Source organism: Rattus rattus, chromosome 5 (assembly GCF_011064425.1).
Source record: "Rattus rattus isolate New Zealand chromosome 5, Rrattus_CSIRO_v1, whole genome shotgun sequence".
Classification (NCBI taxonomy): Eukaryota; Metazoa; Chordata; class Mammalia; order Rodentia; family Muridae; genus Rattus; species Rattus rattus.
Genome location: NC_046158.1, coordinates 134,590,053 through 134,615,507, shown reverse-complemented (window position 1 = coordinate 134,615,507; position 25,455 = coordinate 134,590,053). Strand labels below are relative to the sequence as shown.

Below are 25,455 nucleotides of genomic sequence, written 5' to 3'. Positions count from 1 at the left end.
TAAGGGTGTGTGTGTGTGTGTGTGTGTGTGTGTGTTCATGTACACGTGCCACAGACATTTGTTACACACACACACACACACACACACACACCCGTTGGGTGCTGGAAACTGAACTTGGGTGCTCTGGAAGAGCACAAAGTGCTCTGGGCTCTGAACTGCTGCACCATCTCGACAGCGTTTTAAATGTATTGGAGGTTATAATATACATTGGAGGTTATAATATACATTGGAGGTTATAATATACACTGCTTCCCCCTTCCCTTTCCTCCTCCCAACAACACTCCATGCTGTTTCTAATTCAGTCTCTTTTCATTAATTTTGAATCTGTTTTTTTTTTTTTTTTTTATTCTTTTTTTCGGAGCTGGGGACCAAACCCAGGGCCTTGTGCTTGCTAGGCAAGTGCTCTACCACTGAGCTAAATCCCCAACCCCTGAATCTGTTTTTTTAAGGCACAGTTTCATGTATCCCAGGCTGGCCCCTAACTAGATACATGTCCAATTTATGGGACTCTGGGGCTTGATCCCAGGGCCTTGCACATGCCAGGCTGTGTGCTCTCTTAAGATTCTAAGTTAGGTGTGACATCCCTGGAGGCCAGAAGAGGGTATGGGATCCCCTTGCAGCTAGAGTTAGTTACGGGTGGTCGACATACATGCTGGCAACTTAAATCGGGTCCTTTGCAGGAATAATATACACTCTTAGCTGCAAAGCAACCACTCCAGCTCCTGAACACCCTTTTGTCTTAAACGGAGTATTCTAATTCAGTGTCTGATCAACCAGAATTAGAAAGCACACCAGTCTCTTTCTGCACAACACGGAACAAAAGACAGAGGTGTAATGGCAAGTACAAGCGGCTTGGAGGCTGGTGAGGAGCAGCAGAGCGGGTACCCAGGGCCTTGGGAATAGCTCTGGTAAGGACCCCTTGCACACAACAATGCAGAAGGATGGTCACCAGGAATGAGCTCACTGGGAAAGGCAGGGGTCAGAGTTACTGAGTCACAGTGGAAAGCGCAGGCCACCCACGGACCCATGTTCCCAGCCATGAGACTCTGGGAACTACATGTTCCTTCCCACCCGTGTTTCTCCCAAGTCCCCAGCTCTCAGGTAGTCTTAACCCAATGATGTGAGCTCCTGAGGTATACCAGGTGCATTGTGGGTACTCAGTAGACACCGCTCTCTTCCCTTGCTTAGGGCAATGCAATAGAAAGAGGTGTCTAAAATAAAAGGCCCAGGAACCAGGGCACAAGTACATCCCAAGCCTCGTTCAGGAAGTGTGCCACAGGTCCTAGAAGGAGCAGGCCGGGGACCATGAAAACCTGCCTGTGGCTAGAAGTTGAGGGTATGTTCAGTTGACCACGTGCTAACACAGGAACAGGCCTTTCCAATCGAGTGAAGACACAACAGCCAGCAGGGGGTTGAAGTTATTTTTAGTTTAAAAAAACAAAAACAGCTTTCCAAGGGGGACAAAGTGAACTGAAGGTTAGAAGGAAGCTGGCTGTGGGCTTATCAAGAGCTCTCATTCCAAAGCCTGGAGAGAGAACTGAGCTCTTCTAGGGACTGACCGGATCATCAGAGGCACTCCTTGGTGGGGTGGGCAGAGCTGCCCTTCACCAATGCCAAGGTCTGCATGGCTCCAGGCAGCCACCATGTGCCCACTGACATGATTAACGCTATTATTCTCGGGGGACATTAAATTAAGGAATGACACAGGAAGCCAAGACAGTGCCTTATTCAGTTGGATTCTGAATCACAATCAGGAAATAGTCTTTATCTGAAAAAGAGAAAAACGTAAAAACAAGTTACTAAATGTAAACCAGGAGATGCTAACAGTAACCACTAACCATACAATGCAGGAGGGAGAGAGCTTTCAGAAGAGCATCCGCGCAGACTCTCCCCAGCTGGGGACAGGAAATAAGCTACAGGTTCCTTACTGTGGCCTGCCAAGTGGCTGATGGGAAGTGAGCGGCCTCTGCCACACTCCACTGTTTATTATTAAACAAGATAAGATTTGGAGGCTGCTAAGATAGTCTGAGTTCAACCCCCAGGGCTCACGTGGTGGAGGGAAACAGCCAGGTCCCAAGGGCTGTATTCTAACCCCTGCCGTTGAGTGTGCATGTGCGCAGGCGCGGACACACACTAGTGTAAGTGAGACTGACAGACACCTCAGTCCGTCCTATGAAGCCTGCTGACAGACCTGGCCTGCTCTGATCGCCACCTTCCTCAATCGGCACCCCCACCCAACCATTGAAAGGTCGCAGGAAGTTAACTGCTGCTTCCAAGCGAATTAGTCTCACGAATCAGGCTCTCCACAGAGGTGGACAGGCCTCATTTATCAAGAAAACAGGGCAACGTGCTCTCTGTCTGGGCAAACCTCACCGATTTGGGTCATTTTATTGTGGCACTGGGGCTTGTAAATGCCCTCAGTGTACTTGTAAATGTACCCTGAGGTAGACCCTCAAGCCTACATTCATGTATGGCTTTAGGTGCAGGTGCTCTGGTCACCGAGATGTCAACTGAAGCCTTGCAGCACAGTTCAGACATGGGGGCTTGTGCATCAGTGCTCTCACCTTGATGAGAAGGATTCGGTCTGCAGGTTTACAGAAACTGCCCTTCAATTCTGGGCATCAACTGCATCTATGGCAGGACTAGCTCTGTCATGGCACCTTTCAGGTTTCTCAAGTGGCATTCCAACGAACCCCCAGATCACTGTAGACGGGTGCTGGTGGGCTACTGTTTTACTAATAAAGCATAACGACTACTACACGTGACCACATGACCACAGTCTCACAGCTAAGCAATGCGCACGTAATAAGTCACAAGCAAAAATAAACACAACCAACAAGTTATAAGTCCTTCAGCACACATCACAGGCCTGTAGGAGGCAGTGTTTTATAATCATATTTAAAAGTGTGCTCTTTCCGTGCTCATGGGCTGAAGCAGGCACCAAACTATCTTACACACCTTAGTCTGTTAAAATATGGAGTGCTAAGCTCCTGAGAAGCCACACAGTCCATTTCTGTGAGAAGAGACTGAACCTCTTCCTTCCAGTCTGCCCACCCTGCAGGGTGGGACCATGCTGGGGCTGCCCTGCGGTAACCCTCAGGCGGTCTAGCCCGACTCAAAGAAGTTCTGGTCTCAAACCCAGAAATTCTGTATTGACCACATAAAACTGGGTATATAAAAGTATGTACTACGATTTTCATCTGAAACACCCCAGAAATGCCCCGGGGGCTGGAGAGACGGCTGGGCACCGGCTGCTCCTGCAGACCCTGCGGTTAGTTCCCAGCACTCGGGTGGCAGCCCACAATGTTCCCTTACTCCAGCTTCCGGGGGGATCTGGGCCCTCTTCTGACCTCCACTGATACTCAATGGACAAACTCATTCCCAGGCAGACATCCTTAACCCTAACCCTCTACCAAACCCACCCTAATCCACAATAGGGGAAGTCTCTCCAACAGGAGGAAATTAAAGCCATGTGGGGACTAGACATGGTGGCATAGGCCTTTGATCCCAGTACCTGAGAGGCAGTATCTGAGTTCAAGGCTGACTTGGTCTACATAGTAAATTCCAGAACACCTGAGCCTATGTAGAGAACCTCATCTCAAAACAACAAAAGCCATCTGTTGAATGCATTTGTTAAATACTAGGTACCTGGACAAGGCCACGAGGATCAAAGGCATGTTCTAGCGGGGGTGGAGGCGGCAGGAAGGGGAGTGGCAGTGTGGTGGGCCAAGAAACAGCACTGTTTATGGCCACCTTAACACATCCAGAGTATATCTAGACATATCTAGAGTATGAATGAGACACCACCCGCCAGCACGTATACTTCCTGCAGACCTTTCCATGTACTGTCCATGTGAGGGTCTGGCCACTCAACTCCACTGAGACTGGAGCCGCTTAGCCTGTGAACCCCAATGAGAACTCAAGCACCAACAATCCTCAGAGACTGAATGCCCGTGGTCTTCAAGGACCAACTGGAGGTGCTCTTGCGCTGAGCTGGAGTTTAGGTGGAGAGACATGACTACTAAGTGTTTGTCTCTGTGGCACCTGTCATGTCACCTGTCCTTCACGCTGAGTTTCTCAGGCTGCCACTGAGCACCTCAAGTCTGCACAGACATCACCACTAAGTGGAAAGATGATCCCCAATCCCAGTTTTATGGAAACAGAGATCTGTCCTTTACAGTCCCAGGCAGGACGCTGGGCTAGGGGTGTACCTAGCTCTGTGATCGTAACACAGTCCCCCAATGGTGTACATCCCAGAGGACCACACAGCACAGACCTCCACCTCATGTTTTAGAGATGTGGTTGTGGAAGCATCAGGTGGCAAGAGCTGTTCTGCAGCAGTTTTAGAGTAAAGGCACTGACAGCTCTTCTGTGAGCGACTCAGGTTCTCTCTGTCATCTCTCTAGCCAGGCAGACTGGGCTGGAGCAAGAAGAGGCCTGGGAACAGAAGCCACACTGGTCTGCTGCTAGGACTGGCACTTGACCCCACCCTCCAAACAGGGTTTGTGTAGCCCTAGTTGTCCTGGAAATCACTCTACACCAGGCTGGCCTCAAACTCAAGAGTTCTACCTGCCTCTGCCTCCTGGGTCCTGGGGTTAAAAGCATGTGCCGCCATGCCCAGCACCTTAGCTTACAGGATCAGATCCATACAGAGTCTGGATCCACTTATCCCCTCCTAATTAACATGTTCTGCAAACTGAGGCACGATTATGTACGAACTCACACATGTCTAGCCATGGCTTGGCAGAAGGACATTTAATTGGGGCTGGCTCACAGGTTCAGTCCATTATCATCAAGGTGGGAGCATGGCAGCATCCAGGCAGGCATGGTGCGAGCAGAGCTGAGAGATCTACATCCTCATCTGAAGGCTTCTAGGCAGAATACTGGCTTCCAGGCAGCAAGGGTCTTAAAGCCATGCCCCACAGTGACACACCTACTCCAACAAGGCCACACCACCTAACGGTGCCACGCCCTGGTCCAAGCTTATACAAACCATCACAGTTGTGTTGTGCAGAAGTCCTGTAGAATCTGTCTGGCACTCTAGTCTGTGAGTGTGAGTTAGAGGAGGCAGAGCAGGAGGCAGCCCCATGCCTCCCCGAGTTCCATCCTGTGGGCTCCTCCCAATGTGAGCCTCTCAGGGCAGGCTTAGACTACCCAGCCAAGCTTTTCACTGATGACTCAAAATGGCAATCTGCTCCCATCCAGTGGTGGTGGGGAGCTGGCTCTATGGGTTGGAGACAGGACTATAAATTCTTTTTCATATGGAAATAGCTTTTCCACCCTTCTGACTCATAGTTTCCTGGCTCTTAAGATTCAGCCCCTTTTTCTGAGAAATCTTTGTTGATTGTCCAGGCGGAACTGATCAACCCTTCCATGTCCCAAATTCTTATGGGATTCTTACCAAGTTGAGAATGACCATCATTAATATTTGTGTCTTTCTCCCTCATGAAACCACAATTCCTCTATGAGGCTTGCTGAAGATCGCTGGTGGATGCCACCGAGAGTGACTAGGCAGTAAAGCCAGTCGACTCTTTAATCCCCACGAGGCCTGCCTTGAACCTGGGGAGACACTAATGTGCCACACTTTCCTGCTAAGCCACAGAGAACCTGTTACAGGTTCAGGAACTAAATGTGAAGGTGCAAGAACTCTTTTTTTTTTTTTCTTCCTTTTTTTTCCGGAGCTGGGGACCAAACCCAGGGGCTTGCGCTTGTTAGGCAAGCGCTCTACCACTGAGCTAAATCCCCAACCCCGGTGCAAGAACTCTTACCTGGTGCCACCATAATTTCATTTTTCTTGGAGCGAATTCGAAGGAAGGTTAGGTCATTCTGGGGGTCAATCTCACGCACAGTGCTCCGCGCCTTTAAGATGAAGTTGTGCATGAGGTTGGCGTACTGTGTCGTGGTGGGATTGTCCATTGTGCTCTTGATGGGAATGCCTGTAGGGAGGACAAATGAAAAACAGGCAGAAAAGAGGTTGGACACTGGAGAGATGGCTCGATTGGGTTAAGAGCATTTGTTGTTGTTCCTGAGGTCATGAGTTCAATTCCCTGCAACTACGATGTAGCTCACAGCCACCTATAAAGGGATCTGAGGGTACTCTCTGTCATGCTGATGTATAGGAAAACAGAGCATCCGTTTATAAAAATAGAGGTCAGCTTATGCCGAGACATACCAGACACAACCCATTACTGTTCTAGGTAAGGCTGGCTGAACTCTATGTATACGTATGAAGATGCTTTCTTACCTCAGTGTGTCTCTATGTAAGTGCATTGCTGTCTTTAAAAGAGCCCAGTAAGAGGCTGGAGGTATAGCTTTAGTGGTAAAGGGAGTTTGTGTAGCCTGTCTAAGACCTTTCTAAGACTTGGATCCAGTACCTAGCACAACACAACTGTGATGGTTTGTATAAGCTTGGACCAGGGCGTGGCACTACTAGGAGGTGTGGCCTTGCTGGAATAGGTGTGTCACTGTGGGCATGGCTTTAAGACCTTTGCTGCCTGGAAGCCAGTCTTTTCATAGCAGCCTTCAGATGAAGATGTAGATCTTTCCGCTCTGCCTGCATCATGCCTGCCTAGATGCAGTCATGTTCCTGCCTTCATGATAATGGACTGAACCTGTGAGCCAGACCCAGTTAAATGTTGTCCTTATAGGAGTAGTCTTGGTCATGGTGTCTGCTCATAGCAGTAAAACCCTAACTAGGACAGAAGTTGTACCAGGAGTGGGGTATTGCTGTGATAGGCTTGACTGTGCTTTGTTGGATTTTGGGACTCTGGATTTGCAAAGCAGTGGAATGCTTCAAGTGGGGCTTAATGGGCCATCCTAGTAGGAATATGGAAGACTGTGTTGCTGAGAGTGATTTGAACTGTGCAGACCTGGCCCAAGAGGTTTCAGTGAAGTATTTCAGTATGTGGCCTAGAGACTCTTTTTGTGGTATTTTGGTGAAGAATGTGGCTGCTTTGTCCTTGTCTGAAGAGTCTGCCTAAGGTAAAATATTTATACCAATTGCATTGACAAAGGAAGTCTCAAAAAATCTTAACAGAGACTTTGTTCTCTGGTTTAGTCTTTTTTTTTTTTTTTTACGATTTATTTTATTTATATGAGTACACTGTCGCTGTCTTCAGACACACCAGAAGAGGGCACTGGATCTCATTACAGATGGTTGTAAGCCACCACGTGGTTGCTGGGAATTGAACTCAGGACCTCTTTTTTTTTTTTTTTTTTTTTTGGTTCTTTTTTTCAGAGCTGGGGTTGAACCCAGGGCCTTGCGCTGCCCTAGGGCAAGCGCTCTACCACTGAGCTAAATCCCCAACCCGAACTCAGGACCTCTTGAAGAGCAATCAGTGCTCTTAACTATTGAGCCACCTCTCCAGCCCTTATGGTTTAGTCTTATGAAGAACATTTTAATGAAAAGGAGCAAGCTAAAAAAGGAAAAGTACAATTAAATGTTTCACATATTTAAGGGGCACCAGGAAGTGGAATGGAGCTCAATCCTGTGTTCTAGGAGAGAGCAGCTTAAGGGAGAGGGCTTTGGAGCAAGATCCCCCAGCCTAAGTCCAGGCATGATGGTGCACACATTTAATTGCAGGAGACAAAGGCAAACAGAGCTCCAGTTTTAAGGCCAGCCAGGTACAGAGAAGGTTCCAAATAGAAAAAGATTAAATCTAGGCATGGTGGACCACACCTTTAATCTCAGCATTTAGGAGACAGGTATGCAGATCTCTGAGTTCAAAGTCAGTTTACAGAGAAAATTCCAGGATAACCAAGCTTAGGCAGAGAGTAATTCATCGAAAACAGAAAGCTGGATGGTTATCAAGAACAGCAGCAGCAAGTGGAGTGGAGTCTGATCTCAGAGTGCCACCAAAGGCAGAGCTGGAGAAGTGACACAAGCCCTTTGGAGCCCGGGTGATCATGTGTAGACCCCAGACACTGGAATCGGCTGTAAAGTTGAAGTTGCCTTGGATACCCCAAGATGTTATAATACCAGGGCCATGAGATACCTGCCGAGGACAGCTGCTAACGGAGTGGAAGCAGCCCAGAGAATGAAGCTTGTTGCTGCTGAATGCCAGAGCTGCCAACAGCAGTCAGCAAGGATGAGAGGAGTCAGATCTGAAGGCTGCCTTGACATCTGACAGGAAGACACAGTCTGGAGTTTGAACAGCTGATTTTCTGCCTTGCTTTGGTCCAGTAATTTTGACTTTATACAGGATCACAGTTAAGAAATTGCTTGAATCTCAGAAGAGGCTTTGAACTTTGGATTTTAATATTGTTGAGACTGCTATTTGGACTTCTGAAGTTGGATCAGATGTATTTTGCATTATGCTATGTTTAGGTATGGCCCCCATAGACTCGTGTTTGAGCACGAGGGAGTGGAATGTGATGGTTGGTAGGTGTTTGGCAACATGAGGTAGTGTGGCCTTGTTGGAGTGGGTGTGTCACTGTGGGTGTGGGCTTTAAGAAGCTCACTGCCCGGGAGCCAGTCTTTTCATAGCAGCCTTCAGATGAAGATGTAGAGGGGTTGGGGATTTAGCTCAGTGGTAGAGCGCTTGCCTAGGAAGCGCAAGGCCCTGGGTTTGGTCCCCAGCTCCAAAAAAAGAACCAAAAAAAAAAAAAAAAAAAAAAAAGATGTAGAACTCTCAGCTCCTCCTGTACCATGCCTGCCTGGATGCTCCTGCCTTGATGATAATGGACTGACCCTCTGAACCTGTAAGCCAGCCCCAATTAAATGTTGTCTATGAGTTGCTTTGGTCATGGCGTCTGTTCACAGCAGTAAAACCCTAACTAAGACACCAACAAATCACAAAAAGAGCCCATGAAGTAGGAGTCCATACACCCAGCATCCCTGTTGCTGGATTCTTAGGCTAGGCTTTTCCTGGTATAATTAACAGCCAATGACTATCATTGTGTATTAAGTCTCTCCTTTTGAAAATTGAACAATGAAATGAACACTGGGTGTCCTATTGTCATCACTGGTGCCTGCTGTCATGATGGTGAGGGATGAGGCTTCAGCCACATTCTGTTATCAGGTGCCTGAGAATTGGCTATGACCTGTCAGAATGCTCCATCCAAGAGAAGTCAGGACACTTGTGAAGAATGTGGGTTTTTTTTTTTAAAGAATTATTTATTTATTTATTTTATGCATATGAGTACACTGTACTGTCTTCAGATACACCAGAAGAGGGCATCAGATCCCATTACAGATGGCCGTGAGCCACCATGTGGTTGCTGGGAATTGAACTCAGGACCTCTGGAAGAGCAGTCAGTGCTCTTAACCACTGAGCCATCGCTCCAGCCCCGTGAAGAATGTGTTACAGGTGACGCCTCACACCTAAGTGCCTAGACACAGGCCCTGTGAATCTGGCCAACAGTGAACAAACAGCTTGGAGATTAGCCAAAGGCAGCCTCCCAACCATATTTTATTAGGCACCAGGAACACGTGAGGCAGCTGAGCAGGAGGGTGAAGGCACGGGAATGAACTGCAGTGGTCATTTGTCTTTAAGGGACTGATGCTAGGGCCTCAACGCTGCTATTGGGTCCTAGATGGCAAAAACATGCAGCCCTGAGCCTCATGAGGCCTCTCTACAGCTGTACTTTTCTAAGGGTGGCAGTGTGACTGGTGCCTGTTATAATCTATCCACAATGGGACGGTCCTTAAGGAAGGACCCTCGAGTCTGACGACATCCCAGCACCATGCAGTTTTTCTTTAGAGTAAGAGCCGAGCACACTCTATTAGGAAAGCAGACACTCATCTCCCACTGGACTGTAAGTTCCCTGGGGGCAGGACCTAATCTCATTTGCTCAGTAGCATCTGCAGTTACGAGGGAAGCATTTACTGATTCTGGTTATTACTGGAGTCCACCTTCAGACAGCAGAACGAGCTTGGTTATATATCGAGAGGCAAATGTTAAGGCACCAGCAAATTTAACCATGCAGCGGCTCACTCTAAAAAAGAGGAGGTAAAGGAACAGGAACCAAAATCTTGGAAGAACTTCAAACAAGGACGAAATAAAGAAGGATGACAGAGGTGGGGCCTCACAGAGGCCTGCTATTATTAGGCAGCCTAACCTAGTTCAAGCCCTTTTCTTCACAGATACTGTGTAGCTTGCAGAATTAAGTAGTTACCAGGGTAGCACAATTTTGAGGCATGGTGCAGTCAAGTGCTCTCAGAACAAGAAATCTACCCAAGCCCTTCAACGGGGCTCCTGGGTAGAGCGTTTGCCCAGCACTGAAAAGGGCAATGTCCCAGTCCTGCTACCAAGCACACACCCCACACTGACCCCGGCGGGCTGGAAGCAAAGGAGAGCGAGGTTCCTTGTTGACAAAGATGCTGCCCCCCACCCCTTGGCTTTCGGAGCCCAGGCCTCATGCATGCTCTCCTTAGACTTACTGTGTGGCTCAGGACGGGTTTTTAAGCTCAGTTCTTGGGCCTCTATCTCTCAAGTGCTGGATTACAGGCTAGTGCCACCATGCAAGGTACCTACCTGTTTCTCTGAATTTCAATTTCCTTGTGGTAAAATGGATTGTGGTTAAAAAATAAAATAAAAATAAAAAATAAAAACTGGGCTGGAGAGATGGCTCAGTGCTTAAAAGCACTGACTGCTCTTCCAGAGGTCCTGAGTTCAAATCCCAGCACCCACATGGCAGCTCGTAACCTCCTGTGACTCCAGGTCTAGCTCCTCATGCACATGCATATGGTGGCCACTTAACACGCAGGCAAAAACACCATATGCAGAAAATAAAAACAAAAGTAAATCTTAGAAAAGCTTTTGGCTTTGGCTTTGTAATGAGAGGCAGCCATCAATTAAATTTCTTCCTGTTTCTGTGAAGTCCTGGCTGTCCTGGAACTCACTCTGTAGACATGGCTGGCCTCAAACTCAGAGATCTGCCTGCATCTGCCTGAGCCTGGGATTAAAGGTGTGCAGCCCCACTGCCTGGCCTATCAGTTACATCTCTAAACTCACGTTTTCTCAATAAATGCAGGTACCAGGGCTGTCTGAAGGAGTAAAGCGCCCGTGCTCAGAATGAGCACCAGAGGATGTACCGGGCTAGTTCCCTTCTCTGCACCTCCGGTGTAGGAACGCCAACATCTGCCTCTTACTGGTCACTCACGTAAGCTCATTCCCCAGAAGACAGAAACGAGCTCTGAGCACACAGAAATCACCTGGAGGATTAGCCACAATCAATCAATCAATCAGTCAATAGCAGAATCACCACAAGTGGATGCACAGCATCCACCTGGGGAGCACACAGAGCAGGAGCAACATAAATAGATTAATCAGCATTGTGCTTGGCTGGGCACAGTGACTCAAGTTCGTAACCTAGCCAAGGCAGGTAGAAGGAATGCCGTGAATGCTAGGTCACCCTGGGCTATACGCTGAGTCCCAGTCTAACATGGGCTAAATAGTGAGACACAGTCTCAAAACTTTTTTTTTTCTAAAGATTTCTTTATTTATTATATATGAGTAAACTGTAGCTGTCTTCAGACACACCAGAAGAGGGCATCGGATCTCTTTACAGATGGTCGTGAGCCACCATGTGGTTGCTGGGATTTGAACTCAGGACGTCTGGGAGAGCACTCAGTGCTCTTAACCACTGAGCCATCTCTCCAGCCCTCAGAAATACTTAAAAAACAATTGTACTGACACTTTAAATTTTTACTTTAAAAGGGCTGAAGGGACAGTTCACTGAAAAAATGCTTTGTGCATGTGAGGCCTGCGTTCGATTCTCCGCACTTAAAAAAGGTTTTGCTTATGTAAAATCTACAAAACAAAACCTGCAAGGAAGACATTTAAAAGTGAACAACAATAGTCAGGTGTGATTGAAAACACCATTTTCCTGTTCTTGTTTTTTCTGAAGCAGGGCCTTTCTACAGATCCCTGCTTGTACTGGGACTATACAGACCAGACTGGCCTCAAACTCAAAAGAAATCCACCTGCCTGTGCCTCTCAAGTGCTGGAATTAAAGGCATTCAGGCTGGCATTAAAGGATTTGATGGTGCATACTTCAATGCCACCACCCAGAAGGCAAAGATCTCTTGAGTTTGAGGACAGCCTGATCTACATAATGAGACTTTAACTCAAAAATATAAATCTTAACAACTCTGATTATCACATGAGAAAGAAGTTGGATGATCACAAGAACTGAAAAACAGAGATTACTGACAGCTGTGGTCTGTCAGGGCAGTAGAACTGAGAAAAAACATTCATATTTACTAAGATTTCTAAGGTGGTGTAAGCCTTTAGCTCCAGCACATGGAGGGGAAAGCAGGAGGACTGTAATTTCCAGGATAGCTCAGGCCACACAGCAAGACCCTGCCTCAAAGAGGGAAGAAAAAAAGAATCTTAAGAATAGCATCAGGGTTGGGGGTTTAGCTCAGTGGGAGAGCGCTTGCGCACAAGGCCTTGGGTTCCGTCCTCAGCTCAAAAAAAACAAAACAAACAAACAAACAAAAAAAAACAAAAACAAAAAACCAAAAAACCAAAAAGCCAAAAAACCAACCAACCAAACAAACAAACAAACAAAAAACCAAGAATAGCATCAGCACTTTGGAAATGTTTTAAAGAAAGAAACTTAGAATGAATCTGGGCTCACTGGGATTGAGGAGGGACAATGCTTGTGGTTGGTCTGTGTTCTGGAGACCTGCCTGGGTGCAGGATGGACTAAGGGCCTACCTTCTGTGTTCACCACGATGATGCCCTGCACTCCTTTCTGGCTCTGAAGCCTCTTGAGTGTTTCCTCCACCTCTGCCTGCCAGGAAAGGAGACCAAGATTAGGAGTCAACAGGCAGGCTGGATTAACTTCTTCGATCCCAGCCCACGATGACAGTCGTCTAAGGGCACGGAACACCAGGCATTTGGCAGGGCTCCTTGGGCCACCACTGGCACCCGAGGTTCAGCACGGCATGAGGGGCACTGCTTCTGGCCCCTCACACGGGCCAGTCATCCCCTCCCTGCCCATCAGCTGTTTGAGAGCAGAATATAAACACCATTCACAGGAGCACAGACACACCCATGACCCATGACTCACACACAGGGCACAGTATTCTGATGAACTAGAAAAAAACAAAAAAACCTAAGTAGTTTTTAACAGGAAGGAGGCACTTTATTCTTTGTGGGTTAAATATCAAAAATGAAAATATTTCAAAGGGAGCAAAATGACCCCATAAGGATAAATTGAGTGACTTAAAAAGCTGTCACTCTATGTAGAGTGACACTTGGCATATAGAACAGGAAATATGTCTCAGGAAGAGTTCTGATTATGCAGAAACTGCTCAAGGTGGGATGCCCTAGCACAGAGCCCTATCAACTGAGCAGGTAAGGAGATGATGGAGCCTGCCTCTGACGTACATGCTTTTTTGGGTAAGATTTATTTATTTTATATAAGTACACTGTAGCTGTCTTCATGCACACCAGAAGAGGGCATTAGATCCCATTACAGATGGTTGTGCCACCATGTGGTTGCTGGGATTTGAACTCAGGACCTCTGGAAGAGCAGTCAGTGCTCTCAACCACTGAGCCATCTCTCCAGCCCCCATGCATGAATGCTTCTATATAGCCCTGGCTTTCCTGAACTCATTCTGTAGCCCAGGCTGGATTCAAACTAAGAGACAGCCTGCCTCTGCCTCAGCACTGGGATTAAAGATGTGTATTATCACACCTGGTCCTCGCCCCTTAAAAAACAAACTTACAAAGCTTCCTTTCTGAAACCAACAGTTTTCGAGATCATCTGAGACATCTAGATCATCTCTTCTAGACCTAGACTGTGACTCTGTGAGACAAATGTCAGATACTGTGTCTAGCTACTCAGTCTCTTAGAGTGGTCAGCAGAGCAGGTGCCCATAGAGAGGAGCCCAGCTGACCTTCCTTTCACTAGGGCTGGAGCCTGGCTTTGAAGTGTGCTTGGTCTCAGGGTGCGCCCTCCAGGGGCTTATCTAGTCATAAGCCCCTCGAAGGCAGAGTCAGGACGGCATTCAGTCCTCTGTTGGTTCAAGGCCAGTCTGGTCAGCCATGGTTTTGTAGAGACTATATCTCCAAAGAGGGGGAGGAAAAAGGGTCTTTGTAAACAGGGGTACCATTCACAGAAAGAACGGTTCTCCAGCCCCCAGGTCCAAACTGAAGATAGCACAATGGATTACTTTTATGAAAGGCTCCGGCCAACAATCTGGACACTAACAACCTACTTCCTGTAAGAACTGTACCAGATGCTACAGGAATAGGTGGAGGGCTTTTCCTACAAAGGGGCGAGCAACTTGATGCCTCTGAAATCTAGAACCTGGGTAAAAGGGCAGGGTTGTGTCAGGAGCCACTTGCCTGCTTCTGTGAAGAAGAGAGAGAGAGAGAGAGGCGGGGTGGGGGGGTTGGGGGGGTGAGGGTGTGGGGAGGGAATATAAAGAAAAGTCTGCCTGCCAGGAAGAGTCAGGCAGGTCAGGGTCTGCTGGCAGAGTTCCTGGCCTGCTGAGTCATGGAACTAAAAGAGGAGATGCACTTGAGGCTCAAGGTGAGGGCTGAAGATTCTGTTGACCTGGCGGGAGGAACAGGGAGGCTTTGGGATTAAAAACTGAAGTCTTACGTGTAATGTGTATATTTCAGCAGTTGTTTCTGTCAGCTTGTAGCTTTGCTTCCCACCATACTGTGAGATATAAAAGGGCTAAGAAAAGAAAAGGCTGACGTGGTGTTGACCTGCAGCCCTCCCGTATCTGTGTCTTGCATCTTTTTCCTGCCTTTCCTATCCTCACCCCGCCCCCACCCGCAGGGGCTGACTCATACAGTGAGCGGGTTAGTGGGGCTCTGAGAGTTAGGGATCAGGTGAAGGAAATGTGGGAAAAAGTGAGTGCTCGAAAGAGGATAAGGAGCTCAGTGGGTGAGAATTTCTTGTAACAGACACAGGAAAACACAGATAAGGGGCTTGGAAAAAATAAAAGACATAGAGAAAAAAGGAAAAAAGATGCGAAATGGAAACAATCGTATGCTTTTTGTACAAATGCTTAAGAATATGCTTTGCTAAAGTAGGGCAACAGCAATTATGTAATTTTTTAGGTTTTGTAGATTAAGTTTGTCCTTGGTTTCTTGAGGAAGGTACAATAAATTTAGCAACCTAGAAGAGAAAGACTTCAAGATTATTATGATGTGCACGGACCAGGTAAAGTGCCTGTGGATACCTTTAGTATTTGACCTAATTAAGGATAGATTAGATTCTAGACATGAAAGAGAAGCAGCGTCCAGGATGCTAGCAGCCCCAGAGCAGGTCACCATGGTGACAGCCGGGGAAGCAGTCCCCCTCCAGCCCCACTCCCCACCCTCTAGAAGACACTGGAGCACCCACTGACCTCCGAGAGGGTCAGGGGAAGTAGTGGGTAGGGAGACAGCAACTCAGAGCACGAGGCATGGCTGAGTCTGATCCAATCCAGCAGGTTAAGGTCTAAGAAAAACTGTTTATGGAAAATGTTTGAGATTGATAAATGCAAGTGATGAATGTTAGAGGGTGCAAAAATAACTAGATGAAAAATGTCTGGGTCTAAGAAGATGTTCTAATGTATATGAGTGTAAATTATAGAGATAAGAAATGATTTAAGGTATAAAAAAGGCAAATGTTTTATATTCCCCCCCTGCATGCTACTGTTATTTCAACATTCAGAATTTTAACATTGATCAATGGAGCTCTGATAAGCTCATGGAACACTGGCAGTTAACAATTCTGCCATAAGCTCTAGATTTTAATTTCCCTTTGGTTCTCTTCTGAATATAAACTTAAAGGTGCTTTTATCATGCTAAGAACATCTGCTCAATCTGCACATCTAAAGCTCTAACCTCTGACTTTTACTAGGTCTCAAAGCACGAGTCTACAGTTGTCTAACGGGCACCTCCTAACTATTTTTCTTATTTTTCTAAAATATGGATTTCAATACATTGGCATATCCTTTTGTAGACTAAAGTTCACATAAACTTTGGGGAATCAAGAGCCCTAAGACTTGGACTCGCCCGTGACAGATAAAATGCACCCCAGATAAGTACACTGCCTGTTCTGATCCAATCCAGCAGGTGACCCTAACTATAAATTATATAAACTAACGTATATTATACAAGGCAGAAATTATATACATTAAAACATGTATATAATAACCACATGCATGTTCACATATGCAAATATATATAAATTACCCACATAAATTATGCATCAAATATAAGTTATATGAGTTAAATATAAATTATATAAACTAACATATATCATACAAGGTAGAAATTATATACATTAGCATGTTCACATATGCAAATATATATATAAATTACCCATATAAATAAATTATGCATTAAATATAAGTTACGAGTTAAATATAAATTATGTAGTTTATATGACTTCTATGTGTTAATATATTACATACAGTAACTATAAATCGTATGCATTAAATATTAATTATGTACTTTTAAATTATATGTGTTAACTATAAATAATATGTTAAAATATGAATTAAATGAGTTAAATTATAAGTTATAATTTATATAATACACATAATTTCACATGTCCTCAAGGACAGGAAATTATAGAACAATTTCAAGGAGCTCTAAAAAAAAAAACAGTTAAAAAATTTAAAAAGGAGTTGCTGTAGGTTTTGATCTTGGATGCCATGGGACTCTTCCCTGCTGAGTGTCTGGCACCCTACAACTTGGCACAGTTATGCCCCGGTGAAATGGAAGGATCCTCTTACTGGCATATGGCGTGGTCCCTGACTCCAGAGTGGAATGTGATGTATATGCTCGGCCAAGGGAGTGGCACATTTGGAGGTATGGCCCTGCTGGAGTGGGTGTGTCACTGTGAGTGTGGGCTTAAGACCCTCACCCTCACTGCCTGGAAGCCAGTCTTCCACTAGCAGCCTTCAGATGAAGATGTAGAACTCTCAGCTCCTCCTGCACCATGCCTGCCTGGATGCTGCCATGTTTCCACCTTGATGATAATGGACTGAACCTCTGAACCTGTAAGCCGGCCCCAATTAAATGTTGTCTTCTGTAAGACTTGCCGTGGTCATGGTGTCCGTTCACAGCAGTAAAACCCTGACTAAGACAATAACTAAGACAGTCTATTTGGTTTTTGAGACAAGATTTTCACTTTATAGCCCAGGCAGGCCTCCAACTTGTGCCATTCTTTCTGCCTAAATTTGTTATTTGGTTTGTGGAGACCGGGCCTAATTCTGTAGCCTTGTTACTAGTGTCTCAGTGTATGTGCTTATGTGTCCACAGGTGCCTGCAGATGCCCAAAAATGCCATCAGGCCTCTCAAAGCTATCTGGAGTTCAAGACATTTGTAAACCACCCCACACAGGTGCTGATATCCAAAGCTTAATCCCCATGATTGGGCAGCAAGTACCTTCAACCACTGGGCCATCTCTCCATCACCCCCGATTAAGCTAAATCATGTGAAAGCAATGTACTGCAGGCAATAGAGGAGAGGAGACAGTATCCTTGCATTCTCTAACTAGATGTGTGTTTGCATCAGTAAAGCTCCAGGATTGTGGGGTCTGGTGCCACCACACCCAGTACCTCACAGCATTTAGAAAGATTCCAGGCTAGCCTGAGCTACATAGGGTGCATGTTTCTCGAAAACAAAAGAATAACCAAAACCCAAAAACAAACAAACCAACAACAATGGTAGATGATGTAGTGCAGTTGTAGTCCAGTAGGCACTAGACCTTGAGTTCTATCCCTAATATAGCAAAATCTAACAGGAAAAAAAAAAAAGCCTTTAGAAACATTACATAAAAGCTGGGCACGGTGGCTCACACCTTTAATCCTGGCACATAGGAGGCAGGAGCAGGTGGATCTTTGAGTTCAACACCAGCCTGGTCTACATACTGAGTCCCAGGACAGCCAGAGCTACACAGAGAAACTCTGACTCAAAAACAAAACAAAACAAACCAAGCAAAATGATTAAGAAACATAGCATGTGTCCAACAGGAGACAGAAAACAGAAAACACATCTAAGATAAATTACAAACACCTAAAGATTTTCATTCCTTTACAAGGAATGAAAACTCAACAATGCAGGACCATTTTAATGCTGGCTTCATTAAGGCATAGCTCGCAAGATTGATACCTAGCACCCCCTCCCCGCCCCACCGGGGAAAACCACACAACACAGCGTACGAAGCACAAGTGCTGCTCCTTTGGCCTCAGAAATGCTTTGCTTGAAACCCATCATAAATAATCTATTTCATTTAAAAGAAACAACCAAAAATTACAGACCACAGCATTACAACTGAGTTAAGAACTGCAAACAATTTAGATTGTACACCAGGGAAATGGTTTGCCAAATTCTGCTGGAATCATGGCTGGGTGTGGTGGTACACACATGTAATCCCAGCACTCTGGAAGCAGAGCCAGTAGATTTCTGAGTTCGAGGCTCGTCTGGCCTCTATAGCAAGTTCCTGGATAGCTAGCACTCTATATACATACATACATACAAACACACACACACACACACACACACATACATACATATTACACACACACACACACACACACACACACACACACACACACACCACTTTGTCAACTATTACATAGTAAACAGAAACGATCTATCATAGCTAGGTGATGGTGTATACCTTTAATCCTAGCACTTGGGGGGAGAGGGGACGGATCTCTGTGCGTGAGGCCAGCCTGGTTTACAGAGTCAGGTCCAGGACAGCAAAGGCTACACAAGGAAACCCAAAATTCATATAATGATGTCACAAGCATGGTTTGGTTAAATGCTTTTAGACAGCAAATACCAAACATGGACATCTTGAAGATATACATGTTAAGGAAAGACAGGAAAAGAGGAAACCAGCTACGTGATGGAGTAAAACTGGATAAAACGTGTGGATGTTTTATTTAATAGTTGTAATGAGCAGTTTCCACCAACATGAACTACAGAATAGTTCTATATGGCAGGAGTGTCAAAGATAAGGGCAATTACTACCAGCACTGTCTTGGGGAAACTAAACTAAATGTATGGGCGTAGGATACTGTTTGTTTGTTTATTTATTATATATAAATACACTGTAGCTGTCTTCAGACACTCCAGAAGAGGACATCAGATCTCATTACAGATGGTTGTGAGCCACCATCTGGTTGCTGGGATTTGAACTCAGGACCTCTGGAAGAGCAGTCAGTGCTCTTAACCACTGAGCCATCTCTCCAGCCCAACAGTAGATATTTTTAAGTGAATGGAGGAATGAATCAATGAATATACATACACATTCACACATACATATATTATGTGTGTAGTATATATAATTACTTTATAATCATGTCTATAGGTTTGTGCACATGAGTGTAGTGACCCAGGGGCCCAGAAGAGGGTGTTGGTCTCTGGAGCTGGAGTTACAGGCAGTTGTGACCTGTCTAATATGGGCACTGAGAACCTAACCCTGTTCCTCTGGAATGGTAGGATGTGCTCTTAGTCACTAAGCTCTTGCTCCAGATGAGAGTAAACATCTTTATAGTATCAGGTATCATAAAGTAAACCTTATGCCAAAATTACACTAGTATCAATGAGCATGGTGGCACATTGCCCAAATCCCAGCACTTAGACGGTAGAGGCAGGAGGACTGGAAGTTCAAGGTCACCCTTGGCTAAATGGCAAGTTGTGTGCTACATAAGGCACAAAGAAAAAAATAGTCCTGTGCACCAAACATATCAAAAAGGAAGCATACCCAGCTGTCAGCAGTGGTTAGCTTGGGGGTAGGGTAAGAAATGACCACACACACTTCCTACAGACTATATACTACAGTGCTTCATGAGTTTATTTGGAATCTAAATATGTAGCAATTTTACGGATGCAAACAATATAGTACTGATTATAGAAATCTACCATGTATGAAAAATCAGAGCACATTCACACTTACATAAATTACTCTGGGACGTGCTGGTGGAACACACTTTTTTTTTTTTTTTTTTTTTTTTTTCCGGAGCTGGGGACCGAACCCAGGGCCTTGCCTTCCCAGGCAAGCGCTCTACCACTGAGCTAAATCCCCAACCCCGGACACACTTTTAATCCCAGCACTTGGGAGGCAGAGGCAGGCAGATCTTTGTGAGTTCTAGGCCAGCGTGGCCTACAGAAGAACTTTCAGATATATCTGCACATTCCGGTATAGAAAAAACTCCCTGGTCTACAGAGGGAGTTTCACACATAGACACACAGACATAGACAGACAAATAGACACACACACACACACCTGGTTGTTCCTGAAGGAGACTGAAGCTGGGACTGGGGATAGATGGGAGAGGTATTTTTCACTTAGATCCTTTTGTATTTCTTAAAACTCTGAATAAGCTGTTAAAAATTTTAAAAATATATTGATGTATTTACTTTATATATGCACATGTGTATGCAGGAGCCTGCAGAAATCAGAAGAAGGTATCAGATCTAGAAGTGAAGTTACAACCAGTTGTATGTAGGTGTTGGGCTTGAACCTGAGGCTTCTGTAAGTACAACAAATACTCTCAATGGCTGAGACCATCTCTCCAGTTTCCTATTAACATGTTTTTACAGGTTAGTGTTGTGAAAAATAGCATTGCATAGATCTGAGGCAATACTGATCTGATGATGTAGAGACATTCTTTGTGACATCGTGAAAAACACAGAGCCCCAATTGAACAATCGATGCTGGCCACAACAAAAACAGAATAAGAACACCATCTGCAATGTACCCACATAGCCGCCTCTAGCTCGGTGGTTCCACCTTCCCAATGCTGCGACCCTAATAGCCACAAAACTACTTCACTGTCACTTCATAACTGTAAACATCTGATACCTGATCCTTGTGAGGGCTGAGACCCCACAGGTCGATAACCACTGTCTAGGTGGTGCCATTCTGTTTCTTTCTCAGTTGCTTTTTTATTTATAGTTTTCAGCCATCAGTAAATCCAGTTCTAATCTGATCCCTCATCAGGCACGTTATACATATACATGTAGTCCCTGAGCAGCAAGCTGAAGCTGTCAGAATGGCTACACCTCCTTTCCTGCCTCAGCCTGTAGCCCTCACAGGAGCTGTCCTCGGTGGTGCCAACTCCTTTCTCATCTCAGCTATCATGAGGTACCACTGAAGTAGTTGTCCATAGTGTTGGCACCTCCTCTCCGGCCTCCCCAAACAGCTCAGCAGTGATGCCACCTCAGCCAAAGCTGCCTGCAGTTGGGGAGCACTTCCCATCCTAGCTCACGGTCCTAGCGAAGGGAAACGGGGGATGAGGGGGCACCAATCCCAAAGCTCCCCAAGCTCAGGACTTAAAAATCCCAACCAATTCTCACTCCGGAAATCTCTGCCTGAGGAGCTCTGTCCCCTAAGAAATCCTATATAAGCCCTGTTCTTTGTTCAGTTTCTTGCTGCCGGCTCCCCAGAGCAGAGACGGCCATCCCAGGATTCGTCTCTCCACACCCTGGATTTGTCCCTGCAATGAGGCTCCTGAGTCCTCAGCTCAGCTGGGAATACCCTCCCAAGAACTGCAGCACCTCTGCTGAGGAAACTTCCTCTCAGAGCTGTGTGCTTCCTGGCCCTGTGTCTCAGGATGCCCTTCCATTGGGATACCTTCTCCCCTCAGAGCTGTGTACTTCCTGGGATTCTGAGGAATGCCCAGGATACCTTCTATTGCAGCAAGAACACTTACAATACAAACAAGCAAAACACTACTTATATACACAAAATATTTAACAACTAAAATTTCTATTAAGTTTTTGTTTTTGCGACACTGACCAAAACAAAACAAACAAAACAAAAAAGGCTCGGGCGTTTTATATCCCAAGCTGCCCTCCAACTGCAAATCCTTTTGCTCTAGCCTTCCCAGTGCTGGGTTTTTCAAGAGTGCACCCGTTGTAAATAAGATTCTGAGGTTTGCCTTAACGACGGAAAAGGCCTTTTAAATTCTGTACACTTGTGAGGGTTGAAAGCACCACCCTATTAAGGTAGGCAGAGATTTGGGGATCCCCAGGGTGGACCCCGCCGGTTCCTGACCCCAACGCCAAACCGAGCAGCCCACAGGCGGCAGTCAAGCCCGCAGAGTTCGAATCCCAGGGACGACAGTCTTTGGATTCTAAGAGTGAAGACGGCGCTAATGGCCGTACCTACTTCACAGAGCGGAGGAGGAAAGGCAATGCACGTAAAGCGCCTACGCCTACGGTGCCTGATATTTGCCAGACTTCAGGAAACGGTGCAGCCTGGCTGGGGTCTCTCAACACTGACCAAAGTGCTAAACTGTAATCGAGCCGGAGGGCGGGCCTCCGGGGCGGCCCTTCACACACCAGCTTCCGGTCGCTCCGCCTCGGCTGGGACTAAAGGCCCGCATCCCCGGGTCCCGCGGGGCGACACCCAACGACTAAAACCTCTGCCGGGGGATGGCCATGCCGGGCAGCCGGAGCCCACTGCCGCCGCCCTGGGTGGGCACTCACCATCTCGGACAGACACAGCAGCTCCGAATCGCCAACACTCAGCCGAGTTCCCCGCCCTTCTGAGCCTGCGCACAGTCCTTCGTGAAGACGGACAGATCGAACAACCAATCAGTAGACAGTAGTGATGGGGCGGGCTGACGTGAGTCATCGACGCATGAACTCTCCCCACTGGGAAAGACTGTAGCTCTTCTAGTGGAGAATTTCCTCTCCGGCTCTGAGGACGAGGTGTCAAGTCTTGGCTTTTTCAGTATTCAATCGAGGTCCCTGGGCTGAGGCCAACTGTTGCTGGGACTCCCTTTGGCCCAGATTGAGGCAGAAACAATGAACTTCAATGATCAGAGGACATGGGCAGCCCCGAGATTGGGCATCTCTGGAGCAAGCTCTGGGATGAATTAGTCAAGGCTGCCCTCGCTGTGTAAGATCTGGGATCGCGAACTCCTCTGCACGCCTGTGTTTCTTGGGAGACACTTATTTACTTCTCTGCCCTTCCATTTTCTCACCTCGTTAGAGGACCCATTTTCCAGAGACCTGTCTTTGTCCTCTGCTTATTCTTTACTCTTGGAGGTTATGAAAAATAATCCGGGTTTCTAGCAGAACACCTAACTTAAAACACTGGCATGCAAGGATCCTTTTGTCACAGGAAAGTCTGTAGCTTATACCTCAATAGCCTCATATGCGATTGGCATCCCCACTTTCTCCACGAACGTTTCTTCCTGCAATGGGACTTGCTGAAACCAAGCCTGATGATCTACCTCCAGAATTTCATGACAAGTGCCTTTTCTTCAGTGGGGGAAGAGTTCAGCGTGTGGGGTTTGCATCAAGAATGCAGCAGGCATCACTCAATCAGATCAAGGATAATGGTATCTGTATTGGTGTCCTGTGCACCTAGTATGATAGACTAAGGGAGCATGACCTCCAGGTTATTTGCCACAAAAATCCAATCTTAAGAAAATTAAACCCATATTGAGGGATATTCTCTAAGGACAGTCTTCAACTTTCCTAATACTCTGACTTTTTAACTCAGTTCCTCAGGTTGTTACCCCCAAACATACAATTATTTCATAGCTAATTCATAGCTAATTTCATTACTTATGAGTTGTAATGTAAACATCTGATATTCAGGATATCTGATATGTGACCCCAAAGGGGCCAAAACCCACTGCTCTTTGGCACCAAACAGCTCTCTCTCCAAAAGGGCATCTCTTTGAGGGGGATCTCAGAGTCAATCAGGTCTGGTTGGCATACAGCTATAATCTCAGCACTTGGGTGGTTGAAGCAGGATAATAACAGGTTCTAGGGCAGCCTGGGCTTCAAGATGGATGCATGTCTCCAAAGCAAAAACATAACCAACCCCCAACAAAACAAAATCTCCAGGTCCTGAAAGATAAGGAACTGTCACAAATTAGAATATTGGTAGAGATATGTGGACTTTGAGTAGGGAATGTAGGTAAGGTGCTATCATATTAATTTGTTAGTTTCAATAACTGTACCAGGTCAGCCAGGGTAACACTGGACAAAGCTAGATTTAAAAAGTGCAAACAACCCTGAAATTTCCTCAAAATAGGTTTTTAAAAGGGTCATTAGTACATGCCTTTAACACCAGCACTCAGGATTTCTCTAAGTTTGATGGCAGTCTAATTTCCATAGTTCCAGGACAGCCTGGATTACAAAGACTGTCTCAGGCAGGGAGGGGACTCACTGGTTAAGAGCACTCGGTCTTCTTGCTGAGGACTGGGTTCAGTTTCCAGCACACACATGGCAGTTCACAGTCATCTATCACTTTCCCAGTGATGATCTGAGCACCAGGCACACGCGGTGTACACACACACACAGAGGCAAACCACTCATTAAAAAAAAGGTTGTATGTTGAGTGTGGTGTTCAAAAAGACTGGAGGTTGGGTGTAATGGTGCACAATGCACAACTTTATGGAGGCAGAAGCGAGTGGATCTCTGATGTGGAGGCCAGCTTCATCTACAGAGCAAGTTCCAGGACAGCCAGGGCTACTCAGGAAAACCACTTCAAAAATATATATATTGTAAACGAAGAAATGGTTACTGAACGCTGGGAATAACGTATAGTGTCCCTCACCTCCAGGTCTTCATTCCAGGTAAGGGTAGGAGTGGTAGTGAGAATGGAGTCCTAAACGTCCAATGAATTAGTTAGAGCAAGGACCTTCACCTCCATCCTTCATGTGAGCCAGACAAGGATGCAGGATGGGGCAGCTCTGGTGAGGACTCAGTTACCAGTTATGGAGAATTATTCGATAGGTCTTGAAGTCTGATTAGAAAGTAAGACTGAGAGTCCCAAACCCGCGGATCCCGGCCCGCAGCAGCTCTCTGCTCCCAGACCCCGTGGGAGAGAGACCTCACCGCCTGGTCAGGTGGGCACTCCTGAGGCTGCAGAGCGGAAGAGACCACCAACACTGCCCACCCCTGCTCACATCCCTGGCCCAAGAGGAAACTGTATAAGGCCTCTGGGTTCCCGTGGAGGAGGGCCCAAGAGCAGCAGGACTGCTGCGTCTGAGACACCGCCAGAACCTGAAGGGATCCACCAGATAAACAGTTCTCTGCACCCAAATCCCGTGGGAGGGAGAGCTAAACCTTCAGAGAGGCAGACACGCCTGGGAAACCAGAAGAGACTGCACTCTGCACACATCTCGGACGCCAGAGGAAAACACCAAACGCCATCTGGAACCCTGGTGCACGGAAGCTCCCGGAAACGGCAGCGCAGATCTTCCTGGTTGCTGCCGCCACAGAGAGCTCGTGGGCAGCACCCCTCGAGCGAACTTGAGCCTGGGGACCACAGGTAAGACCAACTTTTCTGCTGCAAGTGACCTGCCTGGTGAACTCAAGACACAGGCCCACAGGAACAGCTGAAGACCTGTAGAGAGGAAAAACTACACGCCCAAAAGCAGAACACTCTGTCCCCATAACTGGCTGAAAGAAAACAGGAAAACAGGTCTACAGCACTCCTGACACACAGGCTTATAGGACAGTCTAGCCACTGTCAGAAATAGCAGAACAAAGTAACACTAGAGATAATCTG

At 46.4% G+C, this 25,455-nt stretch overlaps 1 protein-coding gene across 1 annotated transcript; it reads right to left on the bottom strand.

Moving 5' to 3' along the window:
- Positions 1 to 1,407: 1,407 nt before the first annotated feature.
- On the bottom strand, positions 1,408 to 22,505 carry Dynlrb1 (dynein light chain roadblock-type 1). Its single transcript, XM_032904514.1, has 4 exons — positions 22,410 to 22,505; positions 12,666 to 12,741; positions 5,769 to 5,936; positions 1,408 to 1,768 (listed from the first exon to the last, which is right to left on the bottom strand). Exons 1-4 carry the CDS (start codon positions 22,410 to 22,412, stop codon positions 1,725 to 1,727), a joined length of 291 nt encoding a protein of 96 aa, XP_032760405.1. The 5' UTR covers positions 22,413 to 22,505; the 3' UTR covers positions 1,408 to 1,724.
- Positions 22,506 to 25,455: the final 2,950 nt, after the last annotated feature.